The 19,843-nt window shown below is 45.6% G+C and overlaps 2 protein-coding genes across 6 annotated transcripts; both read right to left on the reverse strand.

Annotated features, from left to right (window-relative positions):
- Positions 1-372: 372 nt before the first annotated feature.
- On the reverse strand, positions 373-12,788 carry HDHD2 (haloacid dehalogenase like hydrolase domain containing 2). Of its 5 annotated transcripts, XM_044431358.1 has the most exons (8): positions 12,549-12,634; positions 9,683-9,695; positions 9,211-9,312; positions 8,175-8,383; positions 4,427-4,511; positions 2,200-2,416; positions 1,719-1,782; positions 373-1,068 (listed from the first exon to the last, which is right to left on the reverse strand). In XM_044431358.1, exons 1-8 carry the CDS (start codon positions 12,559-12,561, stop codon positions 965-967), a joined length of 807 nt encoding a protein of 268 aa, XP_044287293.1. In that variant the 5' UTR covers positions 12,562-12,634; the 3' UTR covers positions 373-964. The 5 variants fall into 5 exon arrangements, with proteins under 5 accessions (XP_044287293.1, XP_044287296.1, XP_044287295.1 ...); XM_044431361.1 differs by lacking the exons at positions 9,683-9,695; positions 12,549-12,634 and adding an exon at positions 12,770-12,788; XM_044431360.1 differs by lacking the exons at positions 9,683-9,695; positions 12,549-12,634 and adding an exon at positions 12,657-12,751.
- Positions 12,789-15,056: 2,268 nt separating this feature from the next.
- IER3IP1 (immediate early response 3 interacting protein 1) lies at positions 15,057-19,642 on the reverse strand. Its single transcript, XM_044431364.1, has 3 exons — positions 19,519-19,642; positions 16,395-16,496; positions 15,057-16,001 (listed from the first exon to the last, which is right to left on the reverse strand). Exons 1-3 carry the CDS (start codon positions 19,607-19,609, stop codon positions 15,946-15,948), a joined length of 249 nt encoding a protein of 82 aa, XP_044287299.1. The 5' UTR covers positions 19,610-19,642; the 3' UTR covers positions 15,057-15,945.
- Positions 19,643-19,843: the final 201 nt, after the last annotated feature.

Raw genomic sequence — 19,843 nt, forward strand, 5'->3', positions numbered from 1 at the left:
CTCAGTCTTGCTCTAGGGCTTAACTGGAGCCAGGATACTCTGCCCCCAGCTACTGTTTCAGATGTGTGGGCTCAATCCTGCAGAGCATTTTTTAAAAGGACACCGTTTCCATCACTGCTGACCATAAAATGCCCACAAAGCAGGGGGCAGAGGGTGTTTCTTACCAGACAGCACTGAGGCCCTGATTCCCCCCGCCCCCCACAACCCCCAAAGCACTTAAGCACAGCTGGGAGCCAGTTGGAAGTTGTACTAACATCGCACCAGGCTCTGGAACTACTTTCTGCTTTGGAAGCAAGATTACTATCCTTAAAACAGTTCGGCTTCACAAATTAGACCCACACGGAAGCTCACAAATGGAGACAGACAAACCTGCATTTTCTCAACCTTTTATTGCATTTCTAGACATATGCATGTTAGATGGCTGAACTTGCTCCTACGGGAACTTCCTCTCCCTCCCACCCCACTGTTCAATACAGAAACCCGCTCTGAAGAGATGTCAGCTCTCACTTCCTGTGAAAGAACTGGACGAATGCACCAGCCCCAAAGCTGTTTCAGTGGTACTGTGGCCAGGGAGAGGCACAACCTGGCTGTGGCAGCAGGCCAAACTTGGTCATCTTTCCTCCTTTTCCATCTTTCCTGCAACAGGGTTGCAGTAGGAACTGAATGGTTCCATTCTGTGAAAGCTGGAAATCTCATGTTAAAAAAACCCACGACTGCCATTTCTCTGCATATAGCAAACTAGCATGCCAAGGCCAGGCTAGCACTTCCCTTGTTGGCATGCTAGTTTTCTATGTGCAGGGAGCTATGTATACAGGGAGAGCATTCCAATGGTCTCCCTACATTCAGCCCAAAGCAGTGCAGTCCAGCAAGGCTGTTGACCAGCCAGCACGGCCTGTGAAAGTTGTTACTGCATGTTCATCTTTGAGCATTCAAAGCTGGTGCTCAAATTCTGTAGGATTTCTTTTTACAGCAGATGCTGGAGAATGTGGTCTACGGCATGGGGGAAGCTCTCGCAGGTTAAATATGGAGGCGGGTTAATTTTGCCTTCATCAGCCGCTCGATACTTCCCTACAGCAAAAGCAAAAAGAAAATACTACTTTTTAAAGCTCAGTTAGTCTCAGCTTAACGTTTTTCCAGAAATCTACGCAGAGAATGCACAATGCATGCCCAGATTAAGCATTGTCCTTACCCACTACCATAAATACCTATAGATCCCCAATCCCCTTCCCCCATCACACCAGTTTTGTTGTTTCTGAAGCCTAAAAGCGACAGGTCCTCCCTAGCAACACGAGCTATTGTACAGTGCAACAGATACCCCCAAGAGGCTGTGAATGGCCCTTTGCTGGAGCGGCCTCAGCAGTGGCTGGGCCACAAGATGACTGGAATGCTGTAGTTCATCTTGCACTGCAGATCCTGCCTTCAGCTAGATGACCTCCAAGGTCCCTCCAACCCTGTGTTTCTATGAAAAGATTCTTTCTGTCCACGTCCTCCACATCATGTATAATTATAAAATCCGTACAATTTCCCTGCTTAGCCAACCTTCTCCATCTCCCATAGCGAATCCTGCACCCTAAAGCATTAATTTATTTCTCAAAGGGAAATGGTTCTAGTCAGTTGTCTGCTTTGAGCTCTGGAGAGAAAAGAGAGCAGGAAGAGAAGGTGAATTAAGCAGTGGCTCTTCAAATGCCCAGAAATGCAAGGAAACAAAAGGCACTTACCAGTCTTGACCAATATTCCCAGCATGCCAGCATTCTGGGCACCCCCGATATCATCCCTGCAGTCCTGTGGGGCACAGGGAGACCAAAAGCTAGCCTAGAGGAGCCTGCCAGAGAGTGGATCTCCAAACAACATTTCCTGGGGACTACAGAGTCTGGCCTCGCCCATCACTTGGAGAGGCTGCCCCTGCTGACTCCCCGGATAAAGATGACAACAGGGGGGAGAGCAACCTCACTGCATACATTGGAGAGGGACCGAGGGAGCTGCGTCGCCTTTCCCTGTCAGGAAGAAGACCTTTGAAACTAATAACCGGTGTCTGAATTTCCCTTTTTTCCTCCTCCCACCCAATCCCCTTTCCTTTCTTGCCGTGTCTTTTCGCCTATAAGCCTGAGATCTGGGCTGGCCACATTATTAATCTGGGGGCTGCTTTGGGCCGAACACTGGGGTAAAAGGGCTGTGAATGTAAACAAGTCAAGCACTCACGTCACCAATCATGACCGCCTCCTCTGGGGTGCAGCCAGTACCGCGAAGGGCTTCCAGGAAGAAGGTTTGCTCAGGCTTCCCCACCACGGTCGCTTTCACATCGGTGGCGTATTCGAGGCCGGTAACGAACGGTCCAGGACCGAGCGCTAGGCCATCTTTCCTCTTGTAGTATCTCGCTTTGTGTATGGCTATGAGTGGGGCACCATCAAGGATGAGCCTTACAAAAAGGAGGGGAAAAGAGGAATGCAAGTGACCCCAAAGTCCAAGAGAAAGCAAAAGTACTGAAAGCAAAAGCACGCGATACAGCAGCTCTTCCCAAAACCGTGAGAGCCTTGCCATTCCAGGAGTGTGCGGAAGTCAAAACCTGGGGGACACACTTAGGATTTGATTTTCATTTAATGGCCATATTTATAAGACTGTCCCTTACTGCTTATTCTCTGATTTATATAACAGAGAATAAAATACAATGTGGTATTTCATATATAGCAAGGCCAGGAAAATATAGCCTTCTTCGGCTGGGGAGAAAGAAGAGCAGTCCTAAAACTTTACAAAATCCCAAGACATCGAAAAGGCCTGGGTGCATATGAAGGTGTTCCTCTGGCACTGGAAGGAAGAATTAGAAGGCATCCGATGAGCCCCTCTGGGGAGGCTGTTCCACAGCGCGGGTGCCACCACCGAGACGGCCTTGCCCCAGTGGCACACATCTCGCTCCACCCAGCAAGGGCACGTGGAGTGCTGAGGAAGCCCTTGGAATGCCTTCTTGGGTGTCCCTCCTGTGCCCCTAGGCCTTCCTCGCAAGCATGGGGGCAGCAGCAGTGTCTCAGGCAGCACCAAGCAACCCTCAGTGGGGTTCTAGTAGCTACTATTTTAGTTCTCCCGTTACAGTACGCCTTTGCACTCCCTTCACAGTGGCTGTTCCCAGACTAGTACTGAGCTCCAACATATTTTTCACAATGGCCCAACAGGGCATAGCTCCTGGGCATGGTATGAATACAAAATACCATTAACTGTTTCGTTTCTGAATTGTATGCTGTTCTAGCATTTGTAAACCACCCAGAGAACCTTTGGGTTATGGGGCAGCATAGAAGTAATAATATATAAGTAAGTAAGTAAGTAAATGGCAGATCCCAGCAGGTGTCCCCATAATAAGCCACCATGCTACATCAAGGAGATTTTAAATGTTCTTCCAGGCCCCCACAATGCCAAGAAGCTAAGCTATGTTGCAGCAAATTAAAATGGCAGCAGGACAAAATGTTTAAGAGGAACCCAAGGCAGGCATCTGGGAGCATCTGCCCAGATGTTGCATTACACCCCTGCTTCATTCATCAGATCACATGGGCTTATTCCCCAGGAACACCAGTCCTTTTGCCAAACTACCTGCTGGCCTCTGTATTTATTTATATCCCAATAAACTCAAAGTGGGTTACATCATTTTCCTCCTGCTCTCAATCTTATCCACACCTCAACAACCCTGTGAGGCAGGCTGGGCTGAGAGTTATTTTTCCAATCTTCAGTTGTTGGACATTTCGCTTTTTCCATTTGGAAGCAACTGCAATTCTTGCTGGAGTTGTCATGTATTTAAAGAGCTCTGACATATTTTTTGAACAAAGGCAAGCTGGCTTTCAAGGAGGAATTGTGTGTTAGGAATGATTCTGGCAACCGTCAAAAGCCAGAACTTGCCCAGCGCCTCTTGCATGCCTTCTTTTCACTTCTATGTGCCTCAGCAGGAAAATTTCTTAAGGGAATTTTAATCAGCAGTTCCTTCCTTAGAGCCCAGAGTGTCACTGACTTTTAAACTGCATGGCTTTCCCACACAAGGTAACCTCTGGGAACCCCCTTGCACCTACAATCCCCAGAACCTGGCACTGTAATCCCTGTACTGCACACCCACCCAACGGAAAGCATCTTTGCCGGCCCAGTAACCGCTCAGATTCCATGCAACCTACTGGCAACAGCAGCTACCACTTGCTGTCCAAGTAGTTCACATCAACATCTTTGCACCTGAGCATCAGGACAGGGAGAGCATGGTGCTTCAAACTGGAAGGATTCCACCAAGCCCTGTTTCTCAGCTGCTTCAGTCCTCCCAGCAGCAACACCGTCGAGTGAATATTTCATGCAGTCCTCAAGAGCTAAGTCAGCATGCACCCAAAAGCATTTACTCCCACCCCAATGAGGACGGGAGCATGAAGGCTCTTGCAAAAACCAGGGTCGAATTACCCCTCCTCACCGAAAGGCCTTGTTCATCATTTGGTAATTGAAGTGGTCAGGAGCCAGCCCGATCACCACGGCATTGGGCTCACTGGTCTCAATCCCTGAAAGAGAGGAAAGGAGAACTGCCTTACCCCGGAGTAACTTAGCCCATGCTTAACTATAATAGCAAAACTGATTTTCAGAGAAGCTTTGGGGTAGCTAACATTCAGATCACCTGACAAAAGCCTTTTGCATCTGCTGGTGAACTTCAACAGTTTGGGCATATTTTAATTTCACTGTTTAGGAATTTTCCTATCTTTGCACTATTTTTTCACTATAAAAGGACAAAGGATGCTGCTGCTCTCCTGCAATGCTGCAAGGGACATTTGTCAGCTTCTAGGTTTGGGGCTGAGGATCATTAAGGGCGTGGCCCGAAGAATGGTGCTTGAATGGCTTCAAATTAAGGCCAACCTAGACCTTATCACAGGCCAGCTAGATTCCTTTTTTTAAGGGTACGGGGTTCCATCCCAGTGCCCGCCCCGCAGTGTTCTTGTGAATGTGTGTGGTGTAGAGTGGGGGAGAATTGGCCTGCAGGAGGGTGATGCTTAAGCTTCCCCCACTGCACAGCATTTGTCACCTTGTGGATGCTCTTAGGACCTTTTTAAGGGTCCCCCCGCCCCAGCTGATGCCATGAAATCAGAAGTCAGCTGGAAGAACAACAGCTCAGGTTGGGCATTTGTGAATTGGTCATCTTATTTGTCTCTTGAGAAACCTATATGCGGGTCAAGAAGCAACAGTGAGAACTGGACACGGAACCACTGATCGGTTCAACATTGAGAAAGGAGTTCGGCAAGGTTGTATACTGTCGCCCTGCCTATTTAACTTATATGCAGAGCACATCATGAGAAAGGCGGGGCTAGATGAATCTCCAGTTGTAATTAAGATTGCTGGGAGAAATATCAACAGCCTCAGATATGTAGATAATACCACTCTAATGGCAGAAAGTGAAGAGGAACTAAAGAGCCTCTTGATGCGGGTGAAGGAGGAGAGCGCAAAAGTTGGCTTGAAACTCAACATTAAGAAAACTAAGATCATGGCATCTGGTCCTCTCACTTCCTGGCAAATAGATGGGGAAGAAAAGGAGGTAGTGACAGATTTTATTTTCCTGGGCTCCAAGATCACCGCAGACAGGGACTGCAGCCAAAAAATTAAAAGACGCTTGCTTCTGGGGAGGAAAGCTATGGCAAATCTAGACAGCACACTAAAAAGCAGAGACATCACCCTGCCAACAAAAGTGCGTATCGTCAAGGCTATGGTTTTCCCAGTTGCAATGTATGGCTGTGAAAGCCGGACCACAAGGAAGGCTGAGCGCAAAAGCATTGAGGCCTTTGAATTGTGGTGCTGGAGGAGACTCCTGCGAGTCCCTTGGACCACAAGGTGATCAAACCAGTCAGTCCTAGAGGAGATCAACCCTGACTGCTCTTTAGAAGGCCAGATCCTGAAGATGAAACTCAAATACTTTGGCCACCTAATGAGAAGGAAGGACTCCCTGGAGAAGACCCTGATGCTGGGAACAATAGATGGCAAAAGAAGGAGGGGACGGCAGAGGATGAGGTGGCTGGATGGAGTCACTGGGGCAGTCGGTGTGAGCTTGGGTGGACTCCGGGGGATGGTGGACAGGAGGGCCTGGAGGAATGTTGTCCATGGGATCACAATGGGTCGGACAACAACAACAACAACATGCTGGAAAGGTTGAGCACCTTCCATGCGCCCTCTGGGGATGCCAGACTGGTCAAGGTAACATTTAATTTGGTCCTCTGGGCTATTTAGGCCCAGTGAATTCCCCTGAAAGGGCAGAGGACAAAATCCATTCAGACATTATGAAATGCAAAAATAAAAATGCTGAAACACTTCACGAGTGTGGAGATACAATAAATGCATAAAATCCATGCTGAAGTATTTATTTTGCAACATTCCCTGGGAGCATCTGGGTCCATTAACCAAAGGATGGATTATGCTCATCCAGCTGCGAGGAACCTTAAACGAAGATTATCCAAGAATAATTCCATAGTAGTTACTAACAGGAGCTTAAACATCTTTCAGCGTACTTAAACTACTGGAAACTGGAGGAAAAACTACATATGAAAGGGAGGGAATGTCATGACCCACTGAAATCAACATCTGGTTTATCTAAACTCAGGAACTGAACTGATTTAACTAAATTTATAAATTCCTGGGCCACATTAAGATGTTTTAATGTCAAATATACTGAAGTGGGACAGGATGGAAAATGTGCAAAGTAGACACTTGCGAAACACACATCCTGATTGGATGCCAGAATTTTGCAAGTGCAGGAAGCTCTGTGGTTACAGCTCTTCCAAAACCACAAGTTAAGCTTCTCGAAAGGCAACGAAGGCAGAAGAGTGTGAAATCCTTCATTAAGTTTTAAATAAAGCAAACAAACGATGCAGCCATTTCATCATGGATGTATGGGCTTTATGGATGGTACAGAATTTACTGAATGAAGCAAACAGGCCATTAAGTGCTCGGAATCTAAGTGTATGGGCTTGTGTGCTCCAGTTTAATTAAAGTCTGCAGTACAGAAAACTAATTCTGCCCAAGTGCTGTAATGCTCCCTTGCACTTCATACAGAAAGCAAACAGGGGCCACCAGTCCTGTATCATGTCCCCCTAGCTTCTTGCTCCCCTCCCAGATTTGTGCAGCCCCAGGAGCATCCGCCCTGCTGGATAAGAGCAAAGGCCTATTTACCTGTGCATCCTGTCACCTGCGCCCAGTGACCCATGACACATCTGCCTGGGCTCCCGTTTCCCAGGGCCACTGCTCCCACCCTTTCCTTCACATCACTGAGACATAACCTTCTGCATCTTTATGCCCTGTTCTCCTGTTTTTTCCAAAACAAGACCCCCCCCCACCCTCCAGTGGGAGGCCTGAACATTGTGACCTTAGTGTGTTTCCGTTATGGGTGTAACCTGCCCAGAGAGCGTTATGGCTAATGGGGCGGGTTAGAAACTTAATAAATAAATTAAGAAAAGAAAGAAAACTTTGTCTATACCTCCAAAACCCAAGCAACCCTTTGGCAAAAAGTAAGAAATATTTATTTATTAAATTTCTATGCTGCCCATTAGCCATGGCTCATATGACCCGTTCTTCAAAAGAAGAAAGAGTCACAATAGTGATGCATTGCAGGGAAATGTACTTTGACAACTTCAGTCATCTGAGGAATCTACAGCATGGATGCTGATTGCAAGTTTTGCCGTTTGTATTGGCCACACCGTGAATGCGAGCCCACACCTCCATTGGAGGATTATCGCTTCCATCCGTATTTTCCCCAACACTCTTACAGCCTGGGGGAAAAGGGAAAAAAGCTGGGTGCGGAAACAGCAAAAGGACTCCTGTGCATCCATGCAAAGCTAGATCCTTTTGTGAAAATCAATTATAATTGTTGGTTGGCTAATTGTCGAAGTAAAACCAAATCCTAATAAGACTGCCTGCATAAAAGATCTTGGGTGTTCTTCGGTTTATCTGAGTCTTGTTCAAAGGGGAACGTGTAGGGCAAAGGGAGGGACATGTTTCTGTGACCCACCAGATGTGGGCACTTCATCAGTATCACCAACATTTGGGGATAATGGCCATTGCAGTCCAACAGTACCTCAAGATCCTCAGGTTCCCCAAGTGAGAAAGGGAACCTCCACACCACTCTGGGTGGGCTTGCTCCTGTCACAAATGGACTCCCGCTCTTTCATCACCAGAGCAAAGAGGCATACCTTTGAAGTCACGGAGTGCGTTGTCTTCCACCAGCAGCAGCGGCCTGACCGCCTTCTGCTGTAAGAGATTCCTGGCTGCTGTCAGTGACGTGAAGATCTCATCTTCTGTAATGTCGAACTCAAGTTTCGCCAGCCTCTCCAGCAAGTCTTGCTTGCACTCCTTCGTAGTGTTGGTCACAAATCTGATGCTCACGGGAGCACTGCGCAGCCTTGTCCAGTGAAAGGAGGAGAGGAGGAAGGTAAGGCAGTGCCCTTTTTACGCAGAAAAATACAATCTTGTTCTCATATTTGATTGCATAACACTAATAGGGCTGCCAGGTTCAGATGCTAGGAAAACACCTGTGCTTTCACATGGTGAACAAAAAGGAAAATTCCACCAGGCTATAAGAAAGTTTCCCTGCCTACAACTGGATTTTTCAGGGTCTGCAAAAAGAGAAGGCTGCGATTTGAAACTGGATCACAGTCTGCATGTACAAGCTTCATGAGAGCAATCAATGGTGTGAATTCCACCTCCAAGAGAGGTTTGCCAGTGTGGAGGGCTCCTCTAAAGCTGCAAGGAAAAGCTGCAATGGGCGAGAAACCCCCTGACACAGTAGTCACCAGGCTGGTTGAACAACAGGGGTGTTAAACCTGTCATAGCCTCGAGGCCCAAATTCCATGTCCAAGAAGCTCTGGGAGCTGCATTCCACTCCGGTGGCAAAGCAGGTTGGCCCAAAATAGCAGCCTATTTCATCGTAAAGCTCTTATTGCCAGAGACATTTCAACCTTTTAAAACTGCACAAAACAGCAGAAAGGCAGAAAACCAACCAAGAATCGGGGGCTGGACCAAAGGGGGTATGAACCTCTGTGGAACCCCAGGCAGAAGCAGGGAGAACCTCAGCTCCCAGGGTTGCAACTGAGGTTTTGCATCCTATCACATGAGATTCATGAATGCCCTTGCATGCAAAAGCTCCTTCTTGGCGAATTGGCTGTCCCTGAGAAAATGGGACCTTCACGAGCTTGTCTTTCTTTGTGCTACATGGAAGAAATAACATGCCTTTTAAGAGCTTCCTGGGCCCCAGGGACGGCTGAGTCTTCAATGTGAAGTGTGCCACTGAGATCCACCAAGACAGCTTTTAGCGCACGCCGAGTTGCCATCCTTTGCCACAGAGAGAACGCAGCAGCAGAAACACAGGGAAAAAACCATCAAACAACAAACCAGTTAGCTAACAATGAGCCTTTTTTAAAAAGGACGCTCTATCACATAGCCCATTTGTGTCAAACCCGCTAATATTTAGAGTATTACCCAGTGTACTAAATGAGCCCCCCTAGACAGAGAAATAGGAGGCAGCAGGAAAGATATATGCATAATTGATAAAGCTAGATTTTCTCCAATTCAATATATATAGAACTTATCTTGCGTGTTTTGGGTAAACTCTAGAAATAAGCCATGGAGAGATGCAGCATGTCCAGAAGAACAGAAGACAGAGAGCCTCCCTCAATTCAAGGCTTCCATCGTTTGAGCTCACCTGCCAGAAAGGCCTGTGCCAAAAACAGCAGCATGGCACAGTTAAAAAACAATTAAACCACCCCCCTTTCATCCCTGCTGGGAAATCTTTGCAAGCATTCCAAGCCAAATATTGTGCTGGTTTTGTAGGTGGGGCCTCAGATGCACAGATGGGAAGGGGGCCTGCCTGAGCCGTGGAATACACTACAACCAGAAATAGGACCTCGGAGTCCCATCCTAACACAGCAGGTGGAGGACCAAACACTGCCCCATATTGCATTTCAAGGATGATGCCTCCATCCCGCCTCCCTCAGTTGAGAAAAAGCCCACAGGAATAAGCATTCAGAACCACCCACAGAAACTTGGTGAGAAGCGCGTTTGGTGTGTGCACAGGAGAGCTTTTCTCCCAGGAATCGTTGCTGTTCCAGAAATGCATAAATGTGAGGAAACAAGCCCTCGAGACTACCTTGAGAAAATCCTTATGATGATCAGCAAAATGAGAATTGTTCCGTGCTCTCAAACACATGCTAGGACTGACTAAACAATTCTTTCCAAGGGAACATTTAGGATGGTATGGAGAAGGGCAATGAAAATCCACGGAGAGTTGCAGCCACTCCTCCAAGGGGAGCTGCTGCAGCTCTCCGTGGAGGAGTGGCTGCAACAACCGGGACTGTTCAGCTTAGAAAAAGGCTACTCGGGGGAGACAATATAGAAGTATTTAAAATAATGCACAGTGTGGAGAAAGTAGAGAGGCATTTGTCTCCCTCTTCCATAACACTCAAACCTGAAGTTGTTGTTGTTATTATTATTATAACATTTCTATGCCACCCCTTGCCGAAGCCTCGGGGCGGCTTACAACACAATAAAATACATTGAAATACAATAGAACATTAACAGTATAACAGTATAAAATAAGTAAATAAAGAATATAGGAGGAGAAAAGAGAAGGAAGAAGAAGTTGCCCTGGCCAGATCATATATTTTAACAATTAAAATGATGTTTAAATAAAAAGGTCTTTACCTGGCGCCGAAAAACCAGTAATGACGGTGCCAGGCGGACCTCTTTGGCGAGTGAATTCCATAGGTTGGGCGCCACCGCAGAGAAAGCCCTCCTCCGAGTACTTACTCTCCTAATTTCTTTCATGGAGGGTTCCCGGAGAAGGGACTCTCCCACAGATCTCAAGGGGCGGTCGGGCATATACGGACGTAAGCGCTCGTTCAGGTAGCCAGTTATCTCATGAAGCTGATTGGTGGGAGGTTTTGGGCAAGTCAAAGGAAATACTTCTTCACACAGGTGGTGATGACCACCCATCTGGTTGGCTTTAAAAGGGACTGGACAGATTCAAGAGGGAGGAGGCTACTAGCCTTGCTGGCTATGGGCTACCTCCTTCCCCAGAGGCGACCTGCCTACATGCACCAGTAGCCAAGGAGCTGGGCAGGAGAAGCTGTCGCACCCTCCTGCTGGAGGGAGCCTGTGGGCGGCTGGTTTGCCACCATGTGCAAGGAGTGCTGGAGCGGAAGAATGACGGTCTGATCCAGCATGGCTTTCTTGTGTGATGCAAAAAATGCGAGGCATCTTGCCAGCATTTCCCAAACCTTTGGTCTTGACACCCCCCCCCCCCGGCATATTCTACCCTGGTTCATTTCCAACCCAGCACTAATGATCTGTGCCCCGAATAATAACTTTTTTGCTCAAACAAGCTTTTGCTTAATTTAAATTGAATTTTGTTATTGATTATTTATTCAATTTTGGTTGTTAATTTTTCTGGTTGTATTTGGTTGTGTATGGTTTTACATAATCTTTCTTATGTGAGACGTTTTAACAATTTACTAATTTTACTGTTTTATTGACTGTATTTCTAAGATGGTTTTAGCATTTGTAAGCTGCCTAGAGAAACCATGGGTTATGTGGCAACACAGCAGTAGAATGACAATAAATGAATAAAGCTAGCAACCTTTGCAAAACTCTGTGGATTAGGGTCAGAAATCCACCACTAACATTAGAAAGTAGAATCTTTCAGAAAAAGGCATCTGATAAGACCAGAAGGCAAGCCTTGCTAATCAGGCCTGTGTTCCTCAAGGTCTTACCCATTTTGAAAGCCACTGCCTAATATCAAACTTATTCAGCATTTTTGCTACTATACAGTGGAAACATGCACATTCTTAATATCTACCTTTTTGGAATTTTTGATGATTGCAAACTGTGTAACTGACACCAAAAAAACTTTCAGAAGCTCAAAGTTATTATCAGATATCTGCATAGCCTTGAATTGCATGTACATCTCTTATGCTGGTGGAACGCACAACAGGGCCAAGTCAGCCATTCATACACACACACACACACACACACACACACAGCAGAAATTCCTCAACTCTGATGGAGCTTCACAGTAAAACCAGATCAGTGCCTCATACAATGCACAACAGGCAATACTTTCAGGGGCTATTTCGGCCCTATTCCTGCAATTGAGAGACTCTCACACACCTATGCAGAAGCATAACAAAAATGACCCACCCCTCCAGGGGAGTTTGATAGGAGGCAAAGCCAGATCAGTGAATCAGGCTGAGGCAAACAGGTAGCCTCCTCCAGGACAGTCAATGACATTCAATTTCTAAGCCAAGCACAATGGAAGACGCCAATCCCATCTATCCCTGCAGAGGCACAGCAGCAATTCACCCAGTCTCCAGCCACTGAAAAGCCGGTAAAGCCCGAACAGCAATGCATACAGAAACGCGACAGGCAGCCTCCCTGCATTTGGATGCTCTGGGCTCCCAGGAACTTTTAATTCTTCAAGGACGTGCATTCTCATGGCATACATCTAGATAATTAGAATTTCCTCCACCCGTTCACCAACAGGAGGAAAAACATGCACTACACCCTTTATGTACCTCTTACACCCATCAAGGAGATCAATCAGCAAGAAAAGACTCGCTTAACGCTGTCACTCCCATCTCAGCGCACAGATGGTCCCGTCCTCCCACCGCCGAGAAACGTACCTTGGATTAGTCTATTACCTCCTGTGAGAACAAAGGGGGAACTACATGCTCCCCCTTAAAGACACAGTTGGTACTAACTCTCGCCCTTGGCTACAATGGAAGTCAGGCCGTACCATTGTGAAACGTGGGGTGGTCCATTTCGTTCCTCCCCCCCCCCGTTTGGCGCGCCAATAGTACGACGCGCTCCGTCAAAGAGGGAGGGAGCTGAGCCGCGAAAAGGCCTTCTGCTCAAGGACCCGCAGAGCTCCTTATAGTAGCCCAGGAAAACGCCTGTGGAGCTTGTGGGCAGGATTGTCTGTTTTGTTTACTTTCCCAAACTCTAAAGTAATTTCGCTGAGGAGAAATGCAAAATTGAGGTTTTCTAGACTTCGATCTTGCCGTCGCAGATAATAGCATTAGTGAACAGGCGTTAAAGTAGACGCCTCCTTGGCTTAGGAGCTGCTGCCGAGGGCAGGGCAACTCGGGTGGTGCGGCGGCGGCTTGGCCGGCACAACGGCGTGGAGCGAGGGCCGAGAGGGTTTCGGGGGCAGCTGCCTTCGCTTCCCAGCAGAACATGCTCCTGTTGAACGGCTACCTGTCTTCTGGGGGTCCAGATGGATACCGCGCCTTTAACCCCCTCGGAGGAGGGCCTTCTCTGCGGTGGCGCCCCATCTATGGAACGGGCTCCCCAGAGGGGTCCGCCCGGCGCCGTCGTTGTTTTTCGGCGCCAGGCCAAGACCTTTTTATTTAAGCGTCATTTTAATTGTTAATATTATTTGCTTATTTTATCTGGCCAGGGCGACTTATTTTATATTGTTAATTTATGTATTATATTTTATGTTGTGAGCCGCCCCGAGGCTTCGGCGAATGGGGCGGCATAGAAATGTTTTAATTAATTAATAAACAAACAAACAAACAAACCACCTGCCAAACGCAGAACCTGGAGTAGCCAGCGCGCACCAACGCGGCTGCCTCTAAAGGGGCAATTGGGAAAAAATAACGGAGGATCCCTGGCTCCTGATGTGCCACCTCCAGGACCAGAGGCAGTGTGCCTGAATGCACCAACTGCTGGGGAAGATGGGCAGGAGAGTACTTTGCACTCCTGGCCTGCTGTTGGGGTTCTCTGTACAGCTGGTTGACCACTCTGTGACCAGAATGTTGGACGCTGGGTCTGATCCAGCAGGTCTGTTGCGTGCTTGATAGGCACCTGTGCCAAAATTGTACTAGCCAAAACATTTAAGGTACTGGAAAGGCCCTTGCTCTTTTGCATCAGGCTACCCTACCAGGTAAAGGTTTCAAAATATGGAAACTTTAGGCAGTAACTGGACAGGTTCACCAGTTGAATTTCTACCTGGCATTCAACTGCTAACACAGGAACCTTGTTTTTGGATCATATAAGCACCTGTCAACAGTTGTATGCAAAAAGTCAACATATGCAGTTGTCATTGCTGAAATTTTACTTCTTTGCCTCCTCCCACTAGGAATTTTTTCATTCCCAAAACACAAAACAGATATTTTCTTCCAAATTATGTTACAGCCTTTATTTTAAAAAGCATGGTCAGTGAAGCCACCTGTTCAGTTAAACTCTATAGTAAAGGGCAAGTACCTTAAGAAACCCCCATTACAATAATTTTATTATGGGTGAAAATTGGGAAGGGTGAAGTACATGGAATAATCTAACTCTCCATGTATTCCTAGCCTAAAAATCAGCTACTGTTCTTTATGTTGAACTTGCAAGCACACAGTGCATTTTTACTCCAGTGGCTTGCTGCTTATCAGTGACCAGTCACCATCTTGTCTTGATATGCAACATGAGGGGTTAAAGCCCGTCTAGTCAGGTGCTGTATCGTTGTGTTCAGGAAGATTTACTCTTAAGTATATTTAATATTGCAGGCTTTTAAAAGTGCAGCCATGATTATTTAGGAAGGTTGTGAACTGCACCCCAACACTAGGCGTGGCATTCCACTCATCTTCATAAGAAATATTTATAATTTAATCTGCCCCAAGGAAGAAGTTCTAATTGTCACACCATACAGTTCAAATTGCTGCCCTGACATCAGGGTCTTGTATTTTCCTAATCAATCCTATTCGGTGCTATGCTTGCAATACTGCTTAGGATAAACAACATTCATATTTGAGGTGAGAAGTACTATGAATATAATGCAGCAAATGTTAAATAATTTTACATTTCATTCATTTCCATCTGAGATACCTGAACTTGTTTTAACTCTCACGCTGGAATCAATTCCTGTGCTCTTAAATTGAGCTAGATCATGCTTTTTAAAAGAGCATGAAGTTAATTTGACAAGCCTACAGATGAAAATGTGTTTCTCATTCGACTGCCAAACTTCAGCAACACTCTCAGTGCCAACCATGCCTTTTTCTTGTGTTTTCCTTCCTGATGCTGTATTAATCAAGAAATTTTATTTTCTGCTATCAGCATATTCATTTAATCCGCAGAAGACAATTACTTTGTACATTTTCTGCTTTTCATGAAAAAGAATGAATTGCAGCCATTTTCATAATATTGCAGTTTCCCCCCAATATATAAAAATGCATCTCCAGAACAGACTGCGCAAAGTATGCATAGTACATTTCATACAAACGGCTACTTTCACATATTTTAAACATAAATACTTTAAAAGAAAACAAACTGTAAAAGAGACCAAAAATTCTATTTTCTTAGTTTCTGCAGTGACATTTACACTGTTTCCTCTAATCCTTTCAACTTTTGCTACATAACAGTCACAATGTATACTCAGTTATCAAACCGGTTAGCTACCATCAATATCTAAATGGATCAATTGTATTCTACTCTCTACACTACCAAAGCATTCAACACTTTTCATATGTGACAACATCCAAAATTATTCTTTTATATTCAATGTAAAGCCAACATACCATATCTGATCCATTGGTCCTCACAGTTTACATCATTTAGCTATTTATCAATGGGGTCATTATTACTGAAACAAAATTCAACTTAAAAACAGTTTATTTTAGGAACTTAGCCCACAGCAACACGAAATTTAAAGAACAGCACCATTAAGTAATTGGTACAACATGTGATGATGCATAATGTAAACACCTGCTGTTATTAAGAAAATGTTTCAAGTTCTGCATACCTACAGTGTTTTGTATTGGGTAATTCTCCGGTATAATGATATAGGAGTGATTCTTAAGGAATACAATAAATAGAAACACTGTCTTTATTGAGACTCATGTGTGGCTCCAGTAGTCAAGCCAGATTGGATCCCATTGAGCAAATTGGTCTGCAGTCTACTACACAGGTTATTTCCAGAGGACATCTTCAACCAAACAACAAGAGCAACACGATTGTAACCGTGTTCACTCCAATTAATGGCACTGTAAAGAAAAAACAAAGAGCATCAAATACGAGCATCTCATTAAACTGAGAACACTTTAAGAACAAGGAAATGTCACCTCTACTCCTACCCTTTCACAAGGTCAAAAGGCTTGTGAATAATAACAGGCTGATCTTAAGGCCTACTAGGCAGGATAAGATGTACAATGAATCTTCTGGGTGCAGTGACATCTGTGCTGGTGTTGCACTGCAAGCCCTCAGGTACTGTATGGATACAGCAATCCAGGACAATCCCAATTAGATCGATAAATAATTCTAGGTCGATCGACAGATGGCAATGTCTTTAACAGTTACAATGATGCCAAATATTTGGGATGTGGGAGACATGAAAAACAATACCAGTGTCTTACAGAAGAGAATTGTGTCTGCCTTACCTCTCATAACTGTCCGTACAGATCGGATAAGGTTCATTAACTGTCCTTTAATTCCTGGCTCTTCTCCAAATCCTCCAAGTCCCTGGTCCGTTCCCCAGCCAACTGTATAATGCACAAGTTTTATTAGTGTTAAACATAAAAATACTTCCTAAAGATCATCACACATTGAATGAACAATCTTGGAAAGATGGTTCTTTAATCCCAAACATAATAAAGATGCTTTTGATTCTTTGTTTCAACAACATGTAACCACTTGAAATCATTATTTAAATGGAATATATAAAATGTATTATGAGATACGTAACGGCCAAATAACAGAACTTTTGCAAGCTGGAAGCCTTTATATTAGCAGACACAGTTTTTTCCTCTTATATGGTCACATAATTACAATGTTCACATGAAAAGCTGATCGTCACCCTCAAAAAAATCTAAGGACATAATTACTCCAATGCAGGGAGCCATAATTTAATGGCCTGGCCAAACTATCAAAAGCAAATCTCTCAGAGCTATTACATTTGGTGTGCTCTTCAATACAGGAAGTCCCCTGCATTCGAACCTTCAACTTGCAAACTTTCAAAGATGCACAGGTGTTTTTGTCTATTTACTGTAATAATCGAGAGAGGCGAGTCCAGCAAAGTGTAACACAGGTCACACCAACCCAACAGTAATGCGATAGGAGGAAGACCGCATCAGTTAACATGGGTGCACATCCGTACTGCCATCTCCCCAGAAGTGTAACTTCTGGAAGTCCTCCGGTGTCATTATAAACCTATTACAATACCCTACTATATAGCCCTTGACAGCAAAAGAAGAAGGGGATGGCAGAGGTTGAGGTGGCTGGATGGGGTCACTGAGCAGTCAGCGTGAGCTTAGGTGCTCTGGGGGATGATGGAGGACAGGAAGGCCTGGAGGAATGTTGTCCATGGGGTTGTGATGGGTCAGGCACGACTTCATGACTAACATAAATACAACACTAGGTATATAGCCCATTGTGTTAGTTGGGTACCTGGGCTAATTTTGTTGGACTTATGAACAGACTGAACTTACAAACTCACTCTCAGAACAGAACTGGTTATATGTAGAGGACTTCCTGCAATTGCTTGCACCAGAGTTTGACTGACTTGATTTCAAAGCTTCACAGTCATAGTTAATGGGATTACAAAGACCACTCATCTAGACCAGCATTCCATTGTCTAGATGTTAATATGACAATGGTAAAACCAGGTGAAAATATTTAAAACTGGCAACTGACATGTGCAATCAGAAGTAAAGCAATAATTTAGGCAGAGAATATAATCAGAATTAATCCACCTTAACCACCCTTCCCCCCATGCTAAAAAGAGTTTGTTTATTTGATACAGATTGTGTTTCATATTCTTATTTTTATTTTCTGCATTTTCCCAGGTTTTCTATGTTAATTACTGGGAATGGGAGTGAGAACTATGTGGTACCTGCAGTAGCATTTCTGAATACATTTGTGTTATATACAGCAGGCAGGCCATCAAGCTGTTTCCTGAGGCCATTAGCTGTTGCACGCCCCATCTGCTTCTGCACCAGAGACAGCTGCAACTACCCTAGCTTGAAAGTCCAGCAGAGCACTAGGAAGACTGCAAGTGAACTCCATCTCTTCACTTTACAGATTCAACACACCTAGAAGGCTAGAAAAGCAAACCCAAAGACATTGAAGATTAATGCCATGATTCTGTTGTTATGTTCTGTCAAGTCATTTCTAACTGATGGCAACACTACGAATGAAGGGACTCCACAATGCCCAGTCCTTGACAGCCCTACTCAGCTCTTGTAACTTCAAAGCTGTGGCTTCCTTTATGAAAATACACTTTAATAAGAACTGGAATGACATCACTCCCAGATGACTAGTCTTGTCTTACTGTCACATCTACCAGTTCATTCCTATCCCACAGTAATTCCAAAGAGCCTTCATGATGTTTAGAATTGGAATTCAAACATTCACTGTGAACCATAAAACTTACTGGGTGAACTTTGGCCAGTCACACACTCAACCTAAGCCTTCTCACAGGTTGTGAGGGTAAAACTGGAGTTGGGGGAAACTGTGGATGAACGAGGAACATAACCCTAATAAATAAAAAGTAATTAGTGTGTTGATTTCATAAACACTCATGTGGAGTAAAAGGCTCACTTGATCACAGTCACACCTTGAAAGAAGAGAGGGGAAATTACTCTTTAATTCCATTTGATCTTCGCCAATTGCAATTTTGGCAGAATGATTAAAAGGGCATTAAGGAGAAAGTAATATTCAACAAAGGGAGGAAATCCAATAGTCAGTGTTAATACAGTCAACTGGATGAAGATTAAGAGCATAAAGTATGTGCAAGAAATCACCAATCCCCATTTCACCTTTATCCTGATCAAGCTATCAAAAGAGCATGTGATAATGTGTCTTTGAGCACTTATGAAAAACACCAAACCAACAGAACAATTCATCCACATTGCTTGCTCGGGGCTCGACTACTGGGGAAGCCTACCTATCTCTCTCCATCTGATTTTCAACTGTTCATACATAATCTGGAACTGAGGGTACGAAACAAGGCGGCCAAGTTTACCAAGGCGGCCTCTAACCCAAGAGGGTGCTACTTATATCCTTAACGTTTAATAGATGCATACAGACTTATACAGATACATGTATCCCTTAACATACAATCTACATAGCATGACTTATAAAAGTGGCTACGAGCATTGCATCTTTCTACACACATAGTTAGGCTGCTGAAAAAACACTCAACCAACAGAGATGCTCAAAGTTCGGGTGGGGCGGCAGAGACCAACGACCCACATTCATCTGACCCTCCCCGACAAGCTTTACTGGCGCAATTTTGGAGTTGCGCCGTTCGGGGCCTGCCTTGGTTCCTTCACCTAAAGCACTGGCCTGGGGCGTCACTGCCCTTTTGTAAATAATCGGCTCGCCACCCTTATTTGTTATATTATTCAACGGCTGAGCTGCCCCCAGGGCCTGCCCTTGTCCTGGGCACACTACTCTTCTCCCCGCGGCCGGAGAAAAGGGGGGTCGGGCCCGCTGCCGCCTCCCTGGTCGCCGGCAGGGAGACCCGGTGGGCTCTCTTCCCTTCCCCGCTCCCGCCTCACTCACTCCTTCGGAGGAAGCGCTCCTCATGCAGCACCGCGATGGCGTTGACGAAGAGCAGCGCGGCCTGGAGCAAGGCGTACAGCGTGAACGCCATGGCCGCCGCGGCTGCGGCCCGACACGCATGCGCGACGCTCGCCGGGACGTGGCGAGGCGAGGCTGCGGCGTGACGCAGGGGAGGGCGGGGCCTCGTGCAAGCCTTTCCTCCGCCCTCTCAAGGGCCGTCTCTCACTCACGGCCCTTTTCCCGCCTTTTTTTCTCGCCTCTTTATGGAGGCGTCCATGTTGTGGACTTCAATTCCCGTCGGCCCTTATTAGTGGGGCCAATAGCC

The sequence above is a fragment of the Varanus komodoensis genome, unplaced genomic scaffold (assembly GCF_004798865.1).
Source record: "Varanus komodoensis strain SLA01 unplaced genomic scaffold, ASM479886v1 scaffold22, whole genome shotgun sequence".
NCBI lineage: Eukaryota > Metazoa > Chordata > Lepidosauria > Squamata > Varanidae > Varanus > Varanus komodoensis.